Source organism: Trematomus bernacchii, unplaced genomic scaffold (assembly GCF_902827165.1).
Source record: "Trematomus bernacchii unplaced genomic scaffold, fTreBer1.1, whole genome shotgun sequence".
In the NCBI taxonomy this organism is placed as follows: domain Eukaryota; kingdom Metazoa; phylum Chordata; class Actinopteri; order Perciformes; family Nototheniidae; genus Trematomus; species Trematomus bernacchii.
In genome coordinates, this window is record NW_022987739.1 from 28101495 (window position 1) to 28127595 (window position 26101).

General features: G+C 39.4%; 2 protein-coding genes across 2 annotated transcripts in view; one reads left to right on the forward strand and one right to left on the reverse strand.

Annotated features, from left to right (window-relative positions):
• Positions 1-476: 476 nt before the first annotated feature.
• On the reverse strand, positions 477-6937 carry tsn (translin). Its single transcript, XM_034146540.1, has 6 exons — positions 6742-6937; positions 5923-6016; positions 5308-5404; positions 4668-4783; positions 3738-3817; positions 477-1647 (listed from the first exon to the last, which is right to left on the reverse strand). The coding sequence occupies exons 1-6, from the start codon at positions 6805-6807 to the stop codon at positions 1414-1416; spliced, it is 687 nt and encodes a 228-aa protein (XP_034002431.1). The 5' UTR covers positions 6808-6937; the 3' UTR covers positions 477-1413.
• Positions 6938-8626: 1689 nt separating this feature from the next.
• The window catches only part of LOC117495314 (protein FAM124A), a 28450-nt gene continuing 10975 nt past the window's right edge, over positions 8627-26101 (forward strand). The window contains exons 1-2 of the mRNA XM_034146507.1: positions 8627-8817; positions 13670-13701. Of these exons, the coding sequence (XP_034002398.1) occupies positions 8753-8817; positions 13670-13701 (97 nt within the window). The 5' untranslated portion in view covers positions 8627-8752. The remainder of the gene's footprint in view (positions 8818-13669; positions 13702-26101) is intronic.

A 26101-nucleotide genomic window follows, 5' to 3' on the forward strand; every position in this document is an offset into this window, starting at 1 on the left:
ACAGTAGCATTTACCTCCGACATGCGGACCACACTACCTGTCGGCACTTCACTTTACAGGCAATATAATTACTCCTCTGACCCTGGCTGCTTTTCCTCTCTTATTTTACTGTTTTTTATTTATTTATGAAGGCTTTATTTTTGTTTAATGCACTTTATTATAAGTCAGTACTTACGCAGTCTTGTTTATTCTCAATTCTTTATACAAGAAGGGATTTATTAGCTGTTTTCAGCCGGTGGAGGCAACAGTCTGAAACCAAAACCACTTCTTAAGACTGAAACTGTTTTATGTTATTGATGAAGTAGCACGACAAGAGGTAGCGAATCACTGTGTTTCGGAGGGCAGGGAGCTCAGATTAAAAACAAAAACCAAGCCTGCATTCGGTTTCTTTTGTTTTCCTCATTTAAAAAGACCTGATGTATTATTTCCCCAATGTAATATATTGTGAAATATATTAAAAGATTTTAAACACGACATGATGTGTTCATTTTATGACAAGTAGAAATATATTTACAGTCATTTTTAAGCGACAGGAATACAGACAGCACAAGTCAAATGCACTCCAGGAAACAAAAAGGAAGATGGAAAGAAAGTGGATTATTTTTCTAGAAAACACAACCTAGCTCGACTACAGCACAGAAGCATAAAAGAAGCATTGGATGCTAACAGCAAACCTTTAAGACATTCCTCAAAGTGGAAAATGAAAGGAAAGCATCACATGCAGTACATTCTGACTATTGTGTTTGCAAAATGATTTCCAAAAAGTCTCAAACATATTTATTGGCACTGTTCTGCAAGAGAAAATGACAAGAAAAAAGGAATGTCCCTAGCTTTATCACGTGGAGTGCGTCTTTGTGTTTTCTTTGGCTCTTGCACTCCTGGAGCCTCAGTTATATAAAAAAAAGGTATATGCAGATTTATCTTACCGATCAAAATGCAAACCAAGGCTACTTTATGAAAATATAGTCTGAATGCTTGTTTCCGATTGAATCGTTTGATTGTTGTGTCAAATATTTCCTTCATTTATAAGGCTCCTAAGTCTCAGTTTGGATTCATCCATTTTTCAACCATAACTCAGAAGAAATACCACCAGGCGTCAACTCAACGTTAACACTTTTTTGTTTTGACAAATAAACAAACCTGAGCGCCCGTCGCCTTGAAATCAAACATCAATTTACTAACAATAAACGGTTGCAATCCAACTCAGTGAAACGGTAACAGATGAAGCCGAGAACACAGATTTAAAAACAACAAACTGAACCTGCGATCTTGAACGAGGCCTCTGCCATCCATCTAAAGCACCTTTCATGCACACACACACCAACACACACACACAGCCAGTCCTCAGCTGCCGGAGCCTCAGGTTAGAGATCCCTGGGTCTTGCCTTGCAGACGAGGTGAGGCTCAGCTTCTCTACTTGTCTCCTCCGGTGGTCTCGGCCTCCTTGGTGAGCCCCCGGATGGACAGGTCGTACACCACCTCCTCGATCTTCTTCACGTCGTACTTCAGGCCGTCGTAGCGTTTCCGCAGCGGGTCGTTCTTCAGGTTCAGAAGACGGAAGCCCGAGTCCAGCTCGTTGATGAAGTTGGAGATGCGGAGCGGCCGGGTGTAGTCTCCGGACGTGACGCTGTTTACCGCCAACCGTGACTGGAGGAGAAATATAAAATATAATCACATATTAAACCCAGAGGGACTCAACGTACATGCAATGATCTGTTTCTTATTGAGAAATCATTTTTAAATGAAGTACATAAAAGCTTTTAAGGCTTAAACGCAATGGAAACCACAACTCGAAGTATCAATCATCATTGCCCTCAATTGGAATTTGTCAACACCCAATTTGCACATTTTATGAAGTGCATTTAACCCCCTGAAAGACTAAATCTGCCATGTTCTATCATAGCCAGACATTATCATCAGATGTTCTACTTTCTTCCAACAGTCCTTGAGCAGATGGGTCCTGCACAATTCGAACAGTAACCCTAAACTGAAGCTTCAAAATTGGATATTTAATCTAAATCAATTTATAGTACATCTCATTTAAAGTTCTGCCCAAAATTAGATGTTTTTATTAACCAGATCCTTTGAAAATAATGTTGAACTCCGCAATATGGTAAAGCCAGGGATATATGGGTATATACTGTATGCATGTATGAAACCTTTTCTACAGAGAGCAGAAAGGAGTGGACAAGAGAGGTAACGTTTTGAATAGCCCCTTCACTGTGTGTCGAGCGCAGAGATTTCCAACCTTGCTTTCATGCACTAACCAAGACATTGAACAGATATATTGATATTTGTTTGATGTATTTGTACGGCTTGCAAAAATAATTTATTTGCCTTTTATACTAATCGGATAAATTGGTCAAAATATTGAAAATATAAAGGCTGAAAAGACCCTGAGAACAGTCTGGTAATTTCCTGTTTTGTTTATTAAAAACTACAAAATATTCATTATAATCAAGAACGTGAAGGGAAGAGGCACATTTTACATTAATTATTTAAACAGTTAGTCATCAAAGTTATTGATTTTGTGTCAATTAGCAAACCTAGCAGTGCTTTGTGTATTTATTACTTTAAGTACATTTAGTTCAAATTAAATAGATAAGGTTTGAAATATGTCACACTGACTCTATTCCCATTAAGCAAATTGGCACAGCAATAAATCCCCCCACCATTTTAAGGTTGAAAAACTCTGCTTACTTGACTTTAAAAATATATCTCAACCATCTGGTTCCAGCACGGTTTTAACTGTGTTACAATATTTCCTTTTCAAATGATAGGCATTTCGGAGGATGTAGTTTGTGGTGCTTTTGAATCATACACCCTACTGATCCGTTATTCAGTCAATCCTCATTGATATAAACTGGGTGGAGAAAAATAAATGACAAATGCCTCTAAATACAGCAACATGTACAACAAACTTCAACATAAGAAAATGTTCCTCAAGTTGATTCAAAACCTAAACACTGGCAACAAAAAACTGAACATTTGAACCTTCTTCATGATGTCAGGGTTTCCCACACATAGACTTTATTATATTAACGTCCGCTAAAGTATATTTCGCGTTCCCGTTCTCTGGATGTGTTACAGGACTGTTGTATCACGCCATCATCAACCTAATAAACTGGTACGGAATGGAAACCACAAATCTAAGTATCAATCATTGTTGACCTTAACTGGAATTTGTCACACCCGACTTGCAGATTTGATGAAGTATATTTAACAACAGTCCTTGAACAGATGAGTCCTGCACAATTCTGTCATGAACAGTAACCTAACCGAAGCTTCAAATTAGCACATTTAATCTAAATCTATTTAAAGTGCATCCCATTTCAAATTCTGCCAAAAATAAGGTGTTAACCAGATCCTGTGAAACACTTTAAATCAACGGCTGCACGATTCTGTCATGAAAAGTAGCCAAATCAAAGCTAAATTGGGACGAACATCTCATCTAAAATCCTGCCAAAAATAAGGTAATTTCATTAACCAGATCCTGTAAAAAAAGTTTAATGATGCACTCAAGAGCAACTCTGAAGCCATGAATGTGTGATACATACACAGAGCAGAATGGAGAGGACAAGAAATCGTGCAAAAATGTAATGTTTTTTATGTGTATAGCATGTGGAACCCCTATTTTCTTCGAATACTGATTAGGGCTGTTGTATCAGGCTGTGTTAGTTTAAGCCAACTGTACCTAATAAACTGGTATGAACATTAGAGATCAACATCACACTCACCAGTTCACTGGCCATGATCAGCACTCCTGCCAGGTAGTCCTCCACGTCCAGGTGGAAGCCTTTCTCTCGCACCACCTCAACTGTGGAGAGCAAAGGGAAGAGAGAGAGTGAAGCAGCATTCCTCAGTAACACCTACACACTAATGGCGCATTTCCACTACAGCGCGGGGCTCGCTTTAAGCGTGCCGAGCCGTGCGGGGCCCGTTTTTGGTTGCGTTTCCACTTGGCGTAGTACCGGCTAGCGGGTACTTTTTCACAGTTTTTCTGGCCCCATAAAATCGAGGTTCTTTCCGGGCCAACAACCAGGCTGAGTCGGGCTGAGTATGCTAAACTAGAGGGAGAATCGCTGGCAAGGGGGCTACAACTACAACAAGATGAACATATTTGACCGTGATTTAATTGTAATACACGTTTCAAAATGATGCCGAAGTAACAACATACTGATACCGGTTAGTAAAAACCATGAATTAATGCTTTGTCAAGTCTGCAGACAGACGGCAGGCGAAAAACCTTTTAAAATGCGTGTTGTCTGAATGGAGATCGGCTAAGCTAACGCAGTATATGCTCCGACCGTCCACACTCACAACAACGGCCTATACAGACATAAATAAACCAGCGACTGTATTCACCATGACACAGGCAGTCTGTGGTTTGTACTTGTTTAACTTTTGTCTAGTTTCTGAACAGATATGAGGAGCTGTGAGCTCTGAGTGCTAACAGCTAACGGCTGTGTTGTTTTTCTGGGGTTCTCATTGAAGATGACGTCACGGCTCCGCCTACACTGCGTTACTATAGATACTACCCCAGTTCCTAAACTGTAATGGAAATGCGCCATAAAGTGAGCCAGTCCTAACAAGGCCTAACGAGGCCTAGCCATACCGAGCGAGGCCGTGTAGTGGAAATGCGCCATAACACACTGAAATATACTTACTGCCGAGGATCTTAGCCACTTCCTCCCGGATCACAAGAGCCTCCGTCTCCAGGTAGACGACGAAGGTCGCCAGGAAGACCAAACGCTGCAGGACAAACCGCCAGTGCTCATGGAACCTGAAGTGGGATCAAACAGGTCAGAAAACAAGAGTTATGGTTTTTTTTATATCACCTTATTTTGCCTCGATATTCAATTCAGCATCAATTCTACTTTGCAGGGGTTTCTGGGTAAATGCATTAGACAAATTGTAAATGGCGACACAATTAAAGACATATAAAACCCTTAGTAGAGTCTACTGATCAACATATTAGACTTTTCTAAATTGGATCTCACAAAAATAGTTTTTTCGGTTACAGGAGAATAATGTTTAGCTTTTAAGCTTGTTGCTGACTGATTAAGATGTGAATTCCAGTGGATACCAAGGAAGGAATTCTTAAAATGATAAATGCTTCAGATCCATAGGAATTAGTGTTTTGTTTGCTGAACTCACAAAAACATGTTCGGTGCATTTCTGCAGATTACCTGTATTTTAACTATACTTACTTTTTGAATGATAGCCTTTCCAATTACTAATAAAAAAGTGTGAATTGAATGATTGTGAGAGAATCAAACTGCAAATACTGTGCCGAGTGGATCCTACCTGTAGTACTGCTCCATAGGAAATTTGGTTTTGAGGTCGGCAATTGTGGTCCGGACCGTGCAGAACAACTCCCGGGCCCTCGCACATTTACTGGGAACTAACGGGAGGAAGGAAATCAACATTAACAAGTTGTTGGGAAAATCCTGAATGTACTCTTCCAATATGAAAGTAACATGATAACAAAGGTATCCCAACTGTAGCTGTGTACATGACAGGATGTATGACTACCTAGAAGAGCATCAGGACTGTTTTAGGCATATGATAGCTATGTGATTAACATGATGATTCAGCCTCTATGGAGATAGACATATGACAAGCATGCTCATTTCTGACGTGGAGCTAATCTGAACTAAACATTGAATACTGCTTTATATTCCTCCATCTTGTGACTGTGTGACTCCCTCTCTTGTATATCAGCATGTGAAGGACACTGTTCAGGCACTAGATGATGCTCTGTATGTGATGACTACTTCCATTCTGGAGAGGATCAGAAATACATGGATCCTGAGATTGAAGCTCAAGCCGGTGACGAGTGATATTTTTCTAACACAAGTCAACAAGACGCATCGAGTCCCAGTGAAAACAGTGCATACAGTGTGAAAAAAGGATGCTTACTTTCTTTGAATCCAGATGGTTGGTGCACGCTTTGGAGAACCGTAAGTATTTCTCTGGCAGTCTGCTCCAGCATCTGGACCACCTTACGGATATCCTGCAGCAAAGTTCAACCAAATCTTAAATTCAATACAACGTGTTTCCTAATAACAGAAATACAAATGGATGTGCCTTAAAGTGTCAAATAAATAATATTTATGAAGTCTTTCACTTTTGCACTGCATTTAGTTATCAGAATCAGAGTCGGTTTAATTACAAAGAAGGTTTACACATACGAGGAATTTGCTTTGGTTTAAATACAAAGACACAGAAAGAAGAATACGTTTTATTTTAAAGTAGCAAAAAACTGTTATGCACTAAAAACACAAAGACACATTATGTCTATGTGCACATCTGCTTAGCAATAACTCAGTATACTATATTAAGGTCAGATCAATTAAAGTCAGTAGGGGCTTGGACTGTGAGCCATAGGGTCGCCGGTTCAAGTCCCGACCAGACCTAAATATGGAGTGTGGACTGCTACTTGGAGATGTCCCAGTTCACCTCCTGCCCTGCCGCCCTTGAGCAAGGCACCAGACTAATAAACAGATAAGCATTGTGTATTTTGATAAAAAATTGATAAGTACTTGAGTAAATCTAGTTAGTTACTTAACACCTCTGCTCAAATGAAATAAATAGAAACGAGTTTGTGATAATATGATTTATATACATATCTAATTGTACTCCTATGAACCTGGATTTGTATTCATTGTGTTGACAGGATTCCGGTTAGCCGATAGCTAGCTGCGGAATATATATTAATATATTCATTAATATTGTTACCTCTCTGATGTCCTGGTCGGCGCTCAGGAAGCCCTGGATGTGACTGAACATCTCGGTGACAGACATTTCTGATTTTAGTCAAATGTTAATTAAGATACTGAAGATGAAACGTGTGCAGCAGCTAAGCTAAGAAGCTAACATATAAACATCAACGTGCTGGAAGCTGGAAGAGGAACCGCCTGCTTTGTGTGGCGCGCGGAGATGATGTCATCATTTCCAACGTCACGCTTAATTATATTTTTTTCATCATCAATTGGTGTAGTTTATTACTTATTTAAGCATTATGTGTATTTTATTGTTGTGTTTCATGTGTTTGTTGTAAAGCACTGGTTGTAATATGTGCTATAAAAAATAACCTTTGGTATAATTATGATTATTATAAGATCATACTATCAAAATAATGTACAAAGGTAGATAGATAGATAGATAGACAGACAGACAGACAGACAGACAGACAGACAGACAGACAGACAGACAGACAGACAGACAGACAGGCAGATAGATAGATAGATAGATAGATAGATAGATAGATAGATAGATAGATAGATAGATAGATAGATAGATAGATAGATGGATAGATAGATGGATGGATGGATGGATGGATGGATGGATGGATGGATGGATGGATGGATGGATGGATAGATGATAGATAGATAGATAGATAGATAGATAGATAGATAGATAGATAGATAGATAGATAGATAGATGGATGGATGGATGGATGGATGGATGGATGGATGGATAGATAGATAGATAGATAGATAGATAGATAGATAGATAGATAGATAGATAGATAGATGGATGTTCTCATTTACAATGCAGGTATGTGTTGACTTGATGAACAGAAACAGCATGTGATGACTCTTCTTGTTCTGTCTGGTTTTAACAGAGATTCTGCATTACCTCCTCCCTCCTGCTGATGGAGCCAGAGCAGCTCTCTTCCTCATGTTGCCTTCAGGTGCTGCTGGAAAAACTACAGCTGTTCTCTTTAGATTCAGATTCAAAGGTTTCATTGTCATATGCACAGAGCTACAGTGTAGAAATGGCAATGAAATTCTTCTGACCTGAGCTCCTCCAACAATGCAACATATATAATAAAATACAAAATAAAAAGTAGTGCAAAAAGTCTATATACATGTCTATTGAATATGGGATATGTACATACATCCATATACATCCTTGATAATAATTGACAACACAAATATTATCACACTTTATGCTTTTTAGCAGATTGTTTTATTTGTTTGTTCACTAATCACCATTTATTTACAACTTAGGGAAACAAGTTTTATTCTTACTGGACTCTAGGCTCATCTAAACGTCTCACAAAGAGATGAATTTCTGACGTAAAAATACATTTAAATAAGTACATTTATACTAACATTAATTATAAATACTCAAAGCATGTGACTTATTGTGACTATAGTGGGATAGTAGTTAATTAACTTTATTGAATAATATATCATCTTGATCCTTATTCGGCATCTTTTCATACATTTAATAAGAAAAGACGATCTTGGTTTTTGAATACCACTCTTAAAAATGTTTTGATTTTAAAACCTTTGCCTTTTCAAACAATTATTATTATTGTTTTCCTGTGTATTTTTTATACTTTTTTATTTGTTATCATGGGTTATTATTGTTTCAAGACCTTACCCTTGCCTTGTTTGGTCCTTTATTGTTTTATTGACACGATTTGATTTAATATATATATAATATTCTCTTTTTATGGCCACTTTGAAGACTAGTGACCACTTTGTGTTGAATCCATTATTGTCTAATTTCCTACGGTCCCTGAAGGCATCACCGTAGAGCGCATTTGACGCAGAGAGAGCAGTCAGCCTCCTGTTGCTCAGACTAGTTCACCAGACTGATCTCTGCAAGACAGGAGCTACAAACCGGAACATTCTGACTTTTTCTCTCTCATTGAAGTCTCTTATCCAAACCATAGTGTGTTTTTAAATGCCACTTTTTTATTCCTCACTTCGGGACTTTTAAACAATGCTGCTAAATGTTTGAGATGGAGAAAACCTCAGCAGAAGATGACTGCGTGGATTCAGGAGCCGAGACTGCAGGGTGAGAGAAGCAGAAAACATGTGATTTAATGTTATATTCATCATTCAGATGTTCTTATATTTATTGGAGTACAGGTAAACATTGTTGACATGGTAATACAACTTTTACTATGTGGAAAACCAGACAAAAATTATCATTCCAAGTATTTTTAGTTGTAAAAAATGTCTGAAAGCATGTTTTTATTTAGACAGTGTCTTCATGTTATCAGCCGATCTAAAGCAAACATGTGTTAACAATGAGAAATTCAATTATTAAGAGCTTCTCCTTGTCAAATAAGCGATACAACTTTAAATTGGCACTTTTTTAAATGGAGTTTGGTGCTACCCAACTCATAATAAAGTTATGTGTGTATTTAATATACAGTAACACGTTCATTGTGCATTTGTATCACAGTAAGGCAACAGCAAGACTTGTTGATTGTTATGATTTGTATCCTTATGAGTCTATAATTATTACTTTAAATGCTGATTATCCTGGATTGCACTCTTGAGCTGTGCCAATACTTTATATTGGCACAGCTCTCATACTATATGAGGGCATATAGAGGAGGTTTGATCCTAACTCTTTTGTGGAAAGTTAAGTCTTAATCAGCAAGTCAGTTGTTGTTAAAGTACAGGCTGAGATGGCGCTTAATGGAAGAATGTTTTGACAACGGAGAGTTGATTTATTGTCCTCTTTGTTTACAGCTTTTAGACAAAGATGTGCTTCTCATGCGGTATGTCAAATATGATTGATGTAGTGTTGTGGTGTGTGTGTGTGTGTGTGTGTGTGTGTGCGTGTGTGTGTGTGCGCGTGTGTGTGTGTGTGTGTGTGTGTGTGTGTGTGTGTGTGTGTGTGTGTGTGTGTGTGTGTGTGTGTGTGTGTGTGTGTGTGTGTGTGTGTGTGTGTGTGTGTGTGTGTGTGTGTGTGTGTGTGAAACCCTAGATGACCTTTAACCCCTTTTAAAGACATCATCAAAACAACTGACTTACATTTATATTAACAAGAGTGTATAATATTCAAGTATGAGTTTTCTAAAGTCACTAAATGTATTGCAAAAAATGCCCAGATCAGATGTATAGACGTTTGTTTATAGGTACATGTTGGCTAGTTCTGATACAGTGCACATATAACATTAAGTAAAGTGTGTTGCTTGGATGAATGTAAATGCAAAATAAAGTCAAGCAGCAAGGCAGACATGTATATATGAGGTTTAAGCATATAGAAAATAAACCTTTTGAATTGTAATACAGCAACTTCATTAAAGTACATGACAGAGACATTATACAACAGCAGAGAGTGGACAAAGACAACAGAATACCAGGCCTAATGTTCTCCTTACTCTTCTATTGAAAGTTATTAAGGTGGGAAACGTAGTCCATCAGAACATCAATGAGTCACCTGCAATTACATTAGCTGTGAACTGGAACCAACAGCATCATGTGTGAGAGAGAGAGACAGTGTTTCATGGGAACTCAGCAGCAGAGACCTCGGTGTAGAGCGCTGATGTGAGAGGAAAAAGCATGGCTGATAACCCGAGAGCCAACGCCTCCATCAGGTCACTTCCTCCCCCACTGGCTCCACTTCCTGTTCACCTCCATGTTCACTGTCTTTGCCATCAGCTCTTCCAACAATCACAATTAGACTCTATAGGAGGCCTTTTATATACTTTAAAGAGGCCCTATTATGCTTTTTTGTGTTTTCCCTTTCCCAAAGTTCCCTCCTCAAACGCCTCCATTGGACTCCTTTCTACTTCCTGAACATAGTAACATAATAATGTAACTCTTGCACTTCTATTGGCTAGCGCTCCAACACATTGTACATGATAGGCTAAGGGGCGGGACATCTTTAAGCGGCTGACCAATCACAACAGAGTTATTTTTTGAAGTTTCATGGAAATTCGGCCAGTAGTTTTTCCATAATCCAGACAAACGAACAGACGGGTAAACAAAAACAAAATACTGGCGGAGGTAATTAAGATTAAAGCCCGCCTCATACATAAAATGGCAACTGTTATCATGTTCAACATTACATATAACCTATATAATATACATTAAAGTTGTGTTTTCAGCTTGTTCTGCTGCCCCGAGTAGCAAAAAAGTCAGTCAGTTCTCCGTTTTGGCAATTCTCTGAACGATATGTACTGTCTTGATGGAAGTAGCGTGACAATCTCGTAGTCTAACGTCCGACTGGTCAAATAATTGGGCGTTCTTTCAACACAGGAAACTGTGGGTTGCGTTCCCTTCTCCCACCATGCCTCAGCATTAGTTTCTTTAAACTCTGACAAATGATTTTTCCAGAACATATCAAGAACTTAACCGTCTAACGCTCATACGAGTCTCTGTTTGGAAAAGTGAGACGTTTGAGGGTTTATTGTCTTTCTATACTCGTCTCCCTTCCTTAATCAAATAAGAGACCTGAATCTGTTCAAACAAGCCTGTAGACGGGACGGCCCATCAGGTCACTCAGCAGTCAGACCCCGAGCATGACGGCGCTGCTGCCTGTCTTCGCTCCACGCTGAGTTTATTGTCCTTGGACGCAGATGAATAAAAGGCAGACGGGGAAACGCCAGAGATGCTAACTGTGGGAGGGAGTCCTGCCAAATACACACACCCAAGGGAGCCATTAAAACACTGCACACACTACTACCTCCAACTCTCCTCCACAGACTCATAAACTCTAAAAAATAAAGTCTTTTTTTCCACATTGTCATTTGTCTCTGTGCACTCAGGGACACGTCTATAATGTTCACTCCGTGTCCTTCTTGCAGGATCCTTCCACTTATTTATAATCTGCTCTTCTCTACTTTCGCTTCCGATGCTAACATTTTCCCATCTGCAGCACTCCATCTTCAAACCTCTCTCTGCTCACTTCTTCTTCTTCTCATACGACCATCCTTTCCTTTCTCTGCACCACCACTAATGCCCCTGTTAGTGAGATTGATAACCTCCTGCTGCAGGAAACAGACTCGCTCCTCTGTTTCCTGCTCTGTGTGTGTGTGTGTGTGTGTGTGTGTGTGTGTGTGTGTGTGTGTGTGTGTGTGTGTGTGTGTGGTGTGTGTGTGTGTGTGTGTGTGTGTGTGTGTGTGTGCTGTGTGTGTGTGTGTGTGATGTGTGTGTGTGTGTGTGTTGTGTGTGTGTGTGTGTGTGTGTGTGTGTGTGTGTGTGTGTGTGTGTGTGTGTGTGTGTGTGTGTGTGTGTGTGTGTGTGTGTGTGTGTGTGTGTGTGTGTGTGTGTGTGTGTGTGTGTGTGTGTGTGTGTGTGTGTGTGTGTGTGTGTGTGTGTGTGTGTGTGTGTGTGTGTGTGTGTGTGTGTGTGTGTGTGTGTGTGTGTGAATAGTTTTCACTGGTTGTCAGCTGACTCCCGTGGGACTAATACTCTCAGGTTGTGTGTACATGTGAGTTTCACGGACGTTTCTAGGTATTTTAATGTGTAGGATGCAGCAGTCTCGTTGTAAATGGACGTGCATTCCTCTTGTACATCACAGATATTTGTGTAATTACACAAAAAGGCCAGAATTTGTTCCCTAATCCTCAGAGATCAGATTAGAGGGAAATCTAATTCTGCTTCCCTCTCAGTTCAAAGATGGGAGGTTTAGATTACACACCGCTCGTCCCTGAAGGAGAATTCCTGTTTGTGTCCAGAGTGGTGGAACAAGAAGGATATTTTTACTTTATAGATCTTAAAGTATGGAGTCAGGACATGGTTTATGAGCTTAGTTTAACATCAGGAGCAGTCATGGAACAAATGTGATGGTTAGCCTACTGTATGTGCTGTAGCTTTTTATGGACAAACAAAAGAATATCAGTCTGTCCAGAATTTCAAAAAAGTATTATTACATCGAAATAAAACTACAAGGTGTCAGCCAAGATGATGTTTTCATGATTATGGAAAAACTCCTAGCTTGATTTCCATTAAACTTGTTAAAAGGATGTAGTGTGGACCAAAGAAGAACCCAAACCATTTTAGAGCAAGTCCGAAACACGTAGCAGATATTAAACATTTTTCCACGTTGGTTAACATTGCAAAATAGGGCATTTGTGCTGCATTCATGTGTTGTAATAATTGGTAAAAAAGTTTCGCAATGGGAAAATTATTGTACATGCCGCCTTAAGTCGAATATATATCCATATTATCAATATTGTTATATACGAAAAGATATCTTCCTAGATTTTAAATGTGGTAATATGGATCAAGTGTTTTTTCTCTTGGTCTTAAAGGTTAAATTACATAAAAGTTATATAATTGTCCTAATTTGCTAGACTAATAGCTTTTCTATTATTATTATTACTACCCACTTAGCTGTTTTATCCACATTACTAATGATTATTTATCAAAAATCTCTTTATTTTGTGAAAGCAACAATAGTCCCCCTTACAATATAACGCAATTGAATATATATATATATGGTCACTAATATTGTCACTTAATTGTTCTCCATACCTCTCATCCTTAAATGTATTATTGGATTATTAATACTAATGCATCCACTTTTAAGTAGCATTTAATGATGGTGAAATCAATTATACCTCCTATATTGGGCAGTTTACTCCTTAACGCTTCACTTCAAGTTTAAAGTAGCATAAAATAGAAATGCTCAAGAAGTATAGAAGTACCTCAGCATCTAACTTGATGACAGAAGTAGAAACAGTACTGGAGTAGATGTCCCTGTGTTTTATCCCCACAGATAGAAACCACTGTGTGCATGTTTGGTGACCTCTCCTTCTGTTTAGCCAGCTGTCAGCACTGTATTTGAAATAGGAGTGTGTCGTTCTGTAAATCATGTGTACTTCATACTGTAATATAAACTCCTGTCTCCTCTCTGCTTCTTGTCCCGTCTGTCTTTTCTTTCTGCTTCCTGTCTTCCTCTGCAGGTCTGATTACAGTCCCTTGTCCTCAACCAGCAGTAAGTAAACTAACAGCGACACAAAACATTTCTAACACACACACACACACACACACACACACACACACACACACACACACACACACACACACTCACACTCACACTCACACTCACACTCACACTCACACTCACACTCACACTCACACACACACAGCTCAGGCCCAGGACTTCATCTGCCTAATACACACTGACACAATAAATCCACTCACTGGGAGGATTGTGTTTTGGGAGTTTATTCGTCCGTATGGCCGGCAGCCAGTTTGAGAGAGGATTCTTTTTAAGGTAATAACAAGTGAATATTACTTTCCTCCTACTTCTACCTTAATTTAACATTTACTGCGATGCGACAGGCTATCAATCCAGAGACTAATTTCTGCCTTGATGGGGCAATACATTTAAACAATTAAGGTTAAAAAGCTGAATGCACTGGTTCATTTTAAGAGTTGGAGTTTTCTTTTGACTCCTCTGATAGGGACCATAATATGGGTTTTTTAAACATATTATAGTCAATCTAGGGAATTTGGGGGAAACTCAACACATTTTTTAAACATTGAAGCCGTAACAACACAATTTGTGACTTAAAAAACAAATCTGGGATAAAATTGCTGTTTGCATTGTTAAATAGAGCCGAGACTGACACTCAGGAAGTAACCACCACTCTGAGCAAACATACTAAAATAAACATTTGGAGTTTTTTTGGGATATGTTTGGCGTTTACCTCTGTTTATATGTCATATATTTTTGAATATGTCATATATTTTTGAATATATATATTTGTATATATAATATCTACATGTATATTTTCTATTTTATTTTATTTCTATTCTTGTTTATTTGTAGTTTTGTTTTATTGTAAAATGCCTTGTCTTTTATGCTGCTGCAACAAAAACAATTTCCCAAATTGGGATCAATAAAGTACCATCTTATCTCTTATCTTATCTTAATTATCCGCTGATGATAGTGTGTATGAGGATTTCATTTAAATGAATGAAAATGTAGCTGGAAAGCAACTGCGCTGAGATTTCTTGGAAACAAGTTATGAGTGACTGATCAGCTACTAAATATGATTTGTCTGTCATTGTGCCAATGGCATTTGAACTATGAGGCTCATATCTCTTGGTACTATATATACAGTACAGTGTGTGTGTGTAGTTCTGTGTGAATGTGTGTGTGTGTGTAGTTCTGTGTGAATGTGTGTGTATGATTGTGAGTTTGATGCGGTCATGGCCTCTCTCCAGTCCGGTTGCCAGGTCTCCGGACCGCTCACAAAGGGAGGATTAAATCCAATATTAGCTCATCAATCTGGTCCACAGGAAGCTGCGTTATCACCCGACGCTCAGGAAGTCCACACACACACACACACACACCAACACACACACATAGACCGACACACGCACATCCAACATATTTTCCATTTTTCTTTCCTGTATCAGATGATCTTCTGCCTTATTGTCTCTGTCACACTGGAGGTCAGGAGCAGACGCACAGGCCCATTGTCAGAAACCCTTTAAATACAGTGTGTGGAAAAATGTGACCACAATGACAAAGACACTGGACAGGAGCTACTGTCATTGGAGAATCTGATTTGATTTACAGGGTTCACTCGGATCCTTAAAAAGTCCTTCAGGCATTCGATTCATTAATCTAACACAAGGCCTACATTGGTATTAAAATGCCTTAAATTAATACGTCTAAAGTCTTACAAAAACTAAGACAAGGAGATTTGGATTTTCTGGCTCCACGTGCAAAAGCACTATGCTGTACTAAGAACAGCATAGTAGAACCTGTGTCACCCACATTTTACGACGTTTACGTGCAGGATGCGATTGTAATGAATTTCATTCAAACTTGCATTAAACTGTAGGAACCACGGATGTAGGAATTCATCCTGCTTGTTGTCACTCAGATTTTGAGACTGTACTCTGTTGTCCATACTGTAGGTAGGATAGTCTAAAAAAGGACCAAATATGAAATTGCTGAGATGCTGATGCCATATGTCAACTCTCTATTGTTCCTAAAGGAATCAGATTACTTTATGGTAGATAAGATGTGCAGACGAATGTAAATGTGTCTTTGGAATTGGCATAAGACCACAACCATTATACACAACAATAGATGACAATTATGCAACTTAAAAACACAAGGTGACCAAATATCAGTAATATAAGTGATGCGTACATTATTCTTCCCTTATCACAACAGTGCATGATTAATATATCTTGCACAATTAAGGATGGAAGGATTCTCTCAATGTTGACTACAGTGATGATCCCTGAAATTATAAAAAATCACAAGAAGTCTCCAGGTAGTGCCACGTTTTTGTTCAATATTTGTTGTCCGACTCAGTATTAGTTGATATAAACACACACCCTACAGACAGAAAGTGAGAGTAGCAGCCTGAGTTAATTTGTCAAACTCACACCAATGATGACGACAGAGAGGACGAGACAGATGGACACACACAGATTTCCCAAAGAGGTGAAAGGACAACGTAGAGAAGTCATCTGTCTCAGCGCTGTGTGTGTGTGTGTGTGTGTGTGTGTGTGTGTGTGTGTGTGTGTGTGTGTGTGTGTGTGTGTGTGTGTGTGTGTGTGTGTGTGTGTGTGTGTGTGTGTGTGTGTGTGTGTGGTGTGTGTGTGTGTGTGTGTGTGTGTGTGTGTGTGTGTGTGTGTGTGTGTGTGTGTGTGTGTGTGTGTGTGTGTGTGTGTGTGTGTGTGTGTGTGTGTGTGTGTGTGTTGATGAATTCATGCAGCATCAGTCTCCCTCGGCTCCTGCCTCCTCAGAAGTATATTTAGGTTCTGGTAGAGAGCGTTCTGGTGTTTATACAGGTGGTGTTAACCCCTAACCTTTGACCTCAGCTCAGTCCGGCCCTAAGCCCCCCGCAGACAGACCGATATCACATTCAACCACCAACGACTGTCTGACCGAGGTCATATGCTCTAATTTAGCTCCTGTGTATAAACTACAGCGCCTGGAATTCAAAATGCTTGAAATTGAGACTAAATCAATACAAGGCCAGTTGTTTAGGTCAGTGAGTCCACAGAGGGGTGCAGGAATGAGTCTTAAACCTGGAAATGAGTCAGCATTTTAGCAGTTACGAGTTCCCTTGTCTTGAAGTCAAAGTTTTTTTGAATGAGCTTTTAAATAAGATCTGTGGTTAACACAAATGTTTTAACATAAAATACGTCAGGAAATACTACTCATGAATGTGTAATATAATAGATTTTAGGTGTCTTTAAAAATGCGGATGCTAACAAGTGACTAAATTAGACTATTATGGCGCTTTTCCACTGCAGCGCGTTTTTTTTTGCTTGTCCACTAGGGGTAGTTCCGGCTCAGGGCTACTTTTTCACTTTTTTTCTGGCCCTCCATAATCGAGGTTCTTACCGGGCCAACAACCGGGCTGAATATGCTAAACTAGTGACGTAAACACTCTCGACTGCTGATTGGTCAGAGAGAATCGCTGGCAAGGGGGCTACAACTACAACAACATGAACATATTTTACCGTGATTTAATTGTAATACACGTTTCAAAATGATGCCGAAGTAACAACATACTGATACCGGTCTGCAGACAAGACGGCAGGCGAAAAACTTTTTAAAATGCATGTTTTCTGAATGGAGATCAGATCGATCAGTCTAAGCTAACGTTGTATATGCTCTGTCCACACTCACAACAACGGCTTACAGACATAAATAAACCAGCGACTGTATTCGCCATGACACAGGCAGTCTGTGGTTTGTACTTGTTTAACTTGTGTCTAGTTTCTGAACATATATGAGGAGCTGTGAGCTCTGAGTGCTAACAGCTAACGGCTGATGTTTTGGTTTTGTGGTTCGCATTTAAGATGACGTCACGGCAGTTTTACGCCCGCCGAACAGCCAATCGCCCCGCCTACACTGCGTTACTATAGTTACTACCAACATGTCACAGTAGAGACACTAAATACTAATATGAAGCTGACTATTAGCATAATATGTCCTCTTGAAACTAGGAATGTGTTTTGCTTTGAAGAATCTGCAGGGTATGAAGTGTGTCTTTTCACAAAGGATAACTGAGATTTGTATACTTTGCAAGCTTAATTGCAGTAAAGCACATGCAAAGAAACACTCTCACACATGTACGTTTCTCTCAGCGTGCAAACATCTGCTGCTGACTGCCAAGCTTTTGTTCGACGACTATCAATCCTGTCTAGACCTCTGCTGCACAAAGACTCTGTGAATATGCTGATGCGTGTTTGTTTCATTCACTGTTTTGAAATCTTCCTTTTACTCCTGATTTCTTTCTCAGGAAGATATATTCCCACAGTCTTTGTTTTGCTTAACCGTTACCTGAAGTTGGATCCACTGAATCTGTCTCAAGTTTTTCTCTTCTGGAAGCTGGCTGTGGTGTACATTTTCATGCGCCTACATCTGCAAGTAATAAATACATCTACAGTATATTTTTGTAGGTATTCCAAGTGTGACAAATCATGCATGTTTATAGTCTGTTAGTCTATTAGTATTTGTGTCTCTGCTGGGAGTCTTTCTGTTGTAATAGTCTGACCTCTAGTCTAGTATAAAAACCATCTTTTGCACAAAACATTCGTTATTCTGACAGGCTACCCCCTCCTTCTTACATACGTGTACACACACACACACACTCGCACTCGCAGAAACCAATGTGGGGCAGGGTCACAGGTCACTCACGCTGAACAGACACTCATCTGCTGGGACCAATAGAGAGTGAGGTCGTGTGATTAAGTGTTTGGGGTGGAGCTCAGTTGAAGAGTCTTGAATCAAAACCTATTTTCTATTTTCTCCTGAACGCTCTAAAGATGTAGAACACAGCAGCTGCAGACGGCTTGAAAGAGAAATCTCACTTAACATTTCACCATCTGTCAGTGCCTTTGCATGAAAGCCTTGAAGCCACAATTTCAGATTCTTAAAGGTCCCCTATGATACTGTTTTTCATCAATATATTACAGGTCTCAGATATATATAAAACATGTCTCTGAAGTGTTTGGCTCCAAACACCAATCAGATCATTGCAGCATCCCATAACCCCCTCTGTTTCAGCCCTGTTTCCAAAGTGCTGATTCTCTGTCTGTTACTTTAGATGAAAATAAGGAGCCCCTCCCCACGCCCCTCTGAGAGATATTTGGTTAAAAATAACACAATGGTGCTCTAGGAGGAGATTCAGGTGATAAGGTGGAGGGGGGGGGTTACCTTGGTTGGTGATTGGCTAATGGTTCCACAAGCCAAAAAAATCGTTATGACATCATAAAGTGGCCAAAATCTGATCAGCTCATTTTCAGACAGGTTTTTATAGAAATGGATCAGGACAAAAAGTGAGAGAATCTTTGTTCCTGAAACTTTCTGAATCTCTTTACACAGAGGGGACACATGTTGATGTAGAAGAGACATGAAGAAGAGGGGACACATGTTGATGTAGAAGAGACATGAAGAAGAGGGGACACATGTTGATGTAGAAAAGACATGAAGAAGAGGGGACACATGTTGATGTAGAAAAGACATGAAGAAGAGGGGACACATGTTCATGTAGAAAAGACATGAAGAAGAGGGGACACATGTTGATGTAGAAGAGACATGAAGAAGAGGGGACACATGTTCATGTAGAAAAGACATGAAGAAGAGGGGACACATGTTCATGTAGAAAAGACATGAAGAAGAGGATTTTGCATAATAGGTGACCTTTAGAGCTAACGGGTGATATATTTGAAAAATGTCCCTATCACCTTTAGAGTGTCGCTGTTATGACGTATTTTTGTAGGCTGACCCCGAAGTTAGCATCGCAAGGGGGTCGCTAGACAAAAAGCAATGGGATATCCCCATCTACCGCTGAGCTACAGGCAGACTTGCAAAACATCCTCTGCTTGTGTTAACAACAGACTTTATTTCAGGCTTCTAACCACAAACATTTCCAAAACAACTTTGACTAAGAGACGAGCGAACCCCAAGTGGTAAAATGCTAAGTCGTATCCTGTGTTTTAGGACTCATTTCTACACCGTTCTTTTGAGTGTGGGAGAGAAACTCCTTTGGGATTGTACCCGTTGCAGACCATTTACATGCACAGAAACCTATATAACACACTACAGGAAAAGGAAACCCCCAAAAGGCATAATAGGGCCTCTTTGAAACTGTAAATGCAGCTGTAGAAAAATCTTTTTGTTTGCATCAGCATTCCCTCCGTACAGATCTGATTAGCTTGTGGGACGGACAGTAAACAGTAAAGAGAGTGGCTGATATCAATTAGACGAAATTACAAACAGCAACACTGAATCGCTTATGCTTTAGTCAGCCATTTGAGTCACACAGAAAAAGGCAGACCCTGCTAGTAGAAATTACAAAGCTGTGTACAGTATATAGAGGTACTGTACAAACCAAATGGACCCAGTGATTAAATCATTTAAAGAAAACACTGAATAAAACAGATTAACTTTAAAAAAATCTGTGTTTCTCAACTCTTGTTCGCTGCTTAGGCAAGGCAAGGCAAGTTTATTTATATAGCACTTTTCTGTACGCGACAATTCAAAGTGCTTTACAAAACAAATGAAAAGACTTTTTATGAATAAATACAGTAAAAACACATTATATAATGGCATTTTACAACAGGCGTTACAAGGCTTACTGATGTTTGCTCTGTTGTTTCTTTGATCACTTAAGATCCAAACGTACGAGGTCTAAAAATACAGTCAAAATATATATAGTTAGAAACTACCATTTGAATTATGACATTTAGCTTAAAACTGGATTAAAGTCAATTAAGGACAGCTGGCAGACAACCACATATATATACTTTTAAGTGATTTTGTATAGTCAGACACTTTGTAAGGTGACGTACGAGTCTTGAAGGACAGTGTTGAGAATGTTTTTTTAAACGCCAAACCACACACAGTGATGTCAGCCAAATACAGTCAGTTTAAATAGCACCTGATGGATCAAGGACCACACACACACACACACACACACACACACACACACACACTCTGGTGCTTTCTCCCTAGTTGAACATAGCGTATGCTGTGCCATAAGGCAGCTTGGATTAAGTGTTTCCAAATGTCCTCCAGCTCGAGGCTTGTACTACGAGCTGAAGGCTGCAGTCAGCTGTTTGTTAAGGCTTTAATTGAGAAGTTGTGTCTGTCAGCCTTGTTGTGGGCCTCTTTGTGTTAATGAATTACTGAGGAGGTGCTCATTGAAATGTGTTTAGTTGTTTTGGATCGGCACATTGCGTTGAATGAAACAATGACTGTTGAAGTTAAAGGTTTTTATGGTTCCCCTCGGTTCCTTATAACCAGGTTTAATGAGATCTGAGTCGGGTTCTCTCGTATTGTTTCTGGTCTGTGTGTGTGTCCAAACCCTGCATGAGAGGTCCAATTATACTCGGGACTTTCAGAGGAACTCAAGGTTAGCTTTTGGATCGGGTGTCTTTAAAAACTAAAAAAAGAAGTACAAATCAGGTTTGACCAGGTTTTCCATGCCTGATCCTGAATATGAGTTTTCTGATACATCACAGTGATATTTAAGAAGTTAAATATTGATATCATGTTAATAGCACACATCATTTTGTGTCATTGGGATATACATGTAGTCTGGAAAGGAATAAACGTGTTTGTAATTTATGGAATGACAAAAGCTTGGGGGTTAGATATCATGTTTTGTGTAAATGTAAATACCCAATCATTGTTGAGAATAGAAAGTAAATACCAAAGTCTTTGTAAACCTTGTGTCTGTGTTTAAACTTATGTAATCATGCAGACGGATAAATCAAGGACAGTATGTAAACAACGTGTGTTTGAGTTATGTTTTTCCTCTCCTTGAATGACCTATTTGTGTGATCTTTACTGGATGTTTATACGGTATTTCTACTGCTGTTTTTTTAATGTTTGGAGTAAAGCTTAATTTAAATAATCCAGCACCTCTTAGAAAAGGTTCTGTTTCCCTTTGTCTCGTTTTTTTGTTTCCCTCCCCCAGTGCCCCATATTTAGCCAAAAACAGACAAAACTATACATGAAACAAAGATAAAGACTAATAATTAATTGTATTAAAATCCCAAAAATATTGTTTTCTTTTGGCTAGAATTATCGTAAAATAAGGTCTTATATCCTGACAGTCCTTTTCCCAAACATTATACCGTGATTTCACGAACAACTTATGGTTATTGTTTATGTGCATACAGATAGTTAACTAGTGTCACAGCCTTGTATCTACAGTCTATGGTCACATCATCAGCACCTCACCACTTTTGTATTGCTCTACTAATCGAAGCTGCCTTGTCCCAGGTCAGTTTGGACAGTGAAGGTCACATGACCTGCGTGAATTTGGACGAGCCCTGTCGACGGGCTTTGGTCTCGTCCCTAAGCCTCCTTTTCTAATCCTTCCCCACACAACAGTCTGTCGTAACCCACCTCTAATCTTTCTAATTCTAAAGTTTGACACCAGCAGCGGCTCCACTTTTACATCTGACTGCTTTTATCTTCTGTGAAACGTTCAGGTTGGCGGCGCTCTCACTTTAATGTCTCAGAGTCTCTGTAATGTGAGAACCGATTCAAGGATAAGGCTGGAGTTTGTTCTAGATTTTCTTTAAATTCTCAATAGATGAAAAAACTAAGACCAACAGAGTGTAAATCTGCCAGGGACACAAGCCCATTGTTCCTACTGAGGACACTATCTTTTTAAAACGTCTCAATAATTGCCTCAAACCGCTGTGCACTCATTACTTAAAGGGGACCTATCATGCAAAATGCACTTTAGTACGTCTTTTATACATGAATATGTGTCCCTGGTGTTCCAGGGAACTCACCAAGTGTCAGAAAACACAACCCTCTCTATTTTCCTCCATACCCAAATCTCTAAAAAAGGGGCTGCAACGGATCTGATAAAAACTGATCCAGATTTGAACACTGTCCTGACGTCAGGACGGTGGCGCTACGGCTATTGGGCCAACTCCACCAATCAGGAGGAGACAGCCACGGCCATTGCTGTTCGAAAGCGCTGGAGACGCTGTAGTACATATGCCAGGCCTGTAGGTGGTGCTGTTCTCACTGAATCTGCCCTTGCAAAAACAGAGCTAGAAATTGTCAAATTGAGCAAAATGAGGCATGGCTAAAATGCATGATCTGTTTGGTATTTTGAAAAAAAAAAAAGTATAAATATGCCTTATATAGGTATGGTCCTACACTATATTATTCAAATATAGCATGATAGGTCCACTTTAAAGAGGGGTAGATGGTGCATTTGTTGGAGGACTTTTTTCAGCTGCAGATAAATACCTATTGGTTACTGTAGGGAGTTTTACTAGCAGCATGAGTGAATGTGTGATTAACAAACGTCTCTGCACTTGATGTGTGTTGATGCTAATGAAAGAATATGTCCTCCAGTATGAATCAATCATGTGTTTTTAAAAGTTTTTAGATACAAATGAAGCTCTATGACACAGAGAATTAAGACTAGGCTTTGCATACATACAAAAAACAACTTAGTAGGAGCAAGTCATCATTGATTTTGGTATTTACGTCTAATCCAATACTCTAAGAAAATTGGATGCTAGACTCATCGTGGCTTTATTCTCTCTGCTCTCATAGCGTCCAATTTCGGCCAGAGCAAGCAGTAATAAAAAGTTTAAACCCGCAGCAAACAGTAGACACATTTATTTTGCAGCTAGAGAGACAGATATTTCCCGTAGGAGATGGTGGAGCTAAAAGAGAGAGAATACTGGATTTCATTCATCAGGATTAACGTATCTCTTGGCGTTAGGGTTTAATGGCTTTTCATCGAATGTGGATCCTTTGTTTTATCGGCTTATTGAATTTGATTCCTTTTAATCACGTCAGGTTTAGCTTGTAGCAATTTGAAGTCACAAGGTTTGTAAATGAAGTCAATGATTGGCATCCAAGTCTCTTAACTAACACACAGGGATATTTGTGTCCATCAGAAGTAAGGTTACACAAACAAACTCATGGAAACCAACGTGATTTTAAAGAAGTTATTTGTCATTTAAAGTAGTTCTCCATTCAACTGTTTCCTCATTCAGCCAAAAGTCAGAGAATATTGGATTTTCATTAATCAGGTGGCCTGAAACACGACAAATAAATGATAATGTCGCTCCATTACTTGGTTAGGTCTATAAGCAACAAGTTTGCCATACACACTTATAAGGTGATGATATTTCGGTACTAGAAAAAGTAACTTGGCACACTTTAATTATAGAGTAAAACTTCTCTATTGGACATTTGGAAATAATGAAAAGTTTTACTGGACTCTTAAAGGTAGGGTAGGTAAGTTTGAGAAACCGGCTCGAGATCGCTAGAATTTGAAAATACACAACCGGAGAAAATCTGCTACTTCCTTACAGAGCCCCTCCTCCAACACACACGAACGCGCACACGACCAATGAGGGCACGAGATAAGTTTGTGCACAGATGGAAGGCTGACAGGCAGGTAGGCCATCCAGTTATTTTAGCCGGGCCGGCTCAGATGATTGGTCGTGCTTTTTACAGTACTACAGCTTCCACAGATGACATTTTTTTATGGATTTTTTGTCAAAGCACTTAAGATATTCATTGCTATCGGGATGTTAAGAGCATTCCATGGAATATAACAAAAAGTGTATCTCCAGCCGGTTTCTCAAACTTACCTACCCTACCTTTAAGATCTAATATTATAGTTAGGACTAACATTTTAATTTCCTTGGCTGCAGTGAAACCTTCATTCAACCTTTTTTTTTTAACCAGACGACAAAAAGAGGCCCCCATCTTAAATTTCCTCCTTCAGTTGTTTCGACTTATACTGAGGGCCAAGCTAGTTGAGCTGTGACTGCACTACTACACACACACACACACACACACACACACACACACACACACACACACACACACACACACACACACACACACACACACACACACACACACACTGCTAATCACTCTCATATGTGCAGGGGCCAGCAGAAGGCGTGTTGTTTTATCTCACGTCATCATCTGTGCGTACATGTGTTGCCGGTTACCACTCGAACACACAGCGAAGGTAGAAGTCTGTGAGAAAGAGAAGAAGACACGCCTCTCTACAAATACATGTTGTGTGTGTAGAGGATGTTTGTGCGCAGTGTGTCAGTCGAGTCAGAACATCAGCTTCAGCTTGAAGACTGGAGTGGATTAAGAGCTTTACTCACAAACCCCCTTCAGTCCATCAGGATTGGGGTGACTTAATCCCTAATTTATTCGTCTCTGTGCCAGCTCCCCATTAAATCGTATTGCTGGAGGAAAGCACACGCTTGAATATACAAGGGATTGAGTTGTATCTTCTGGAAAGTGTTGTGAAAAATGCAACTCTGCAGTACCTGGTGTATGTTTTCACTGCTGAGCGAGTTTTCTGTTGTATTTGTGACATATGTGAATTCACTGAAATTAGATCATTTACAGTAAACACCTCAGCGTTCTTCTGTACGTGGGTCATTGATCAAAGCGGCATCACTTATATCTGCAAGTTTGTGTGTTACTTGTTCTTTTCAATGATTATTGGATGGTTTATCAACTGTGATAGGTCAACTACAACCAAACAACGTTTTACAAAGGTCTAAAGACGTCTGACGGAGTAACTAACCGTAAAGTTAAGAAACATTCTTTAAAACAGTAGCGTTTAGAAATGGCAGCATTTATTCCAGAATTGTATTACACTGCATTAGATATGGTGGCTAATAAACTGGTCTCTAAGACTTGATTTAGGCAAACCAAAAAAAAGTACAGAAAACAGTTCACATAAACCACAAGGAGTCCAAATAATAGAATTCAGACAAGAGTCTTTCAAGGTTTATAGTGACATAATTGAATACTTTTTCACCCTTTTTCATGAACATTACATTACATTACATTACATGATACTTGTTAGACGCTTTTATCCAAAGCGACTTACATACTCAATAGACTCTTAATGTCTTCCATTTTTGTAAAGCACTTTGAATTGCCTTGTGTTGAAAGGTGCTATATAAATAAACTTGCCTTGCCTTGCCTTGCCTTACTGTGGGCAATCCCCACAGGAGCAATTTGGGGTGAAGTGTCTCAGGGACACAACAACATGCTGACTGCAGTGGGGTTTGAACCTGTGACCCCCCGATCTGAACACCTACGCACAATTCACTGCGCCACACGCCTCCACATCGGACCAGTACTTTTTTCATAATCCTGCTGACAAACAAACCGAGCCAAAACCTGTTGTATTGGCTGAGGTAAAAAGGAACGTCGGAAATTATAGTCAGAAATGCAAGAAACTGAGATGTTGGATAAAGGATTATTATATGTTTTCAAACCAAAGCAAGCGCTATTGTTCTAACTATCAGCTGATTGTCAGTAAAGTCTCTATTCCTGTTGGACCTTTTTCGTGTTTCTAACTCCTGAAAAAGGA

Excerpts from the sequence above, each read along its gene's own strand:
- tsn (XM_034146540.1), bottom strand. The coding sequence starts at position 6,807 with ATGTCTGTCACCGAGATGTTCAGTCACATCCAGGGCTTCCTGAGCGCC. Across the intron at positions 6,017-6,741 it reads CCGACCAGGACATCAGAGAG|GATATCCGTAAGGTGGTCCA; the intron begins GTAACAATATTA and ends ACTTTGCTGCAG. Across the intron at positions 5,405-5,922 it reads ACCATCTGGATTCAAAGAAA|TTCCCAGTAAATGTGCGAGG; the intron begins GTAAGCATCCTT and ends TCCTCCCGTTAG.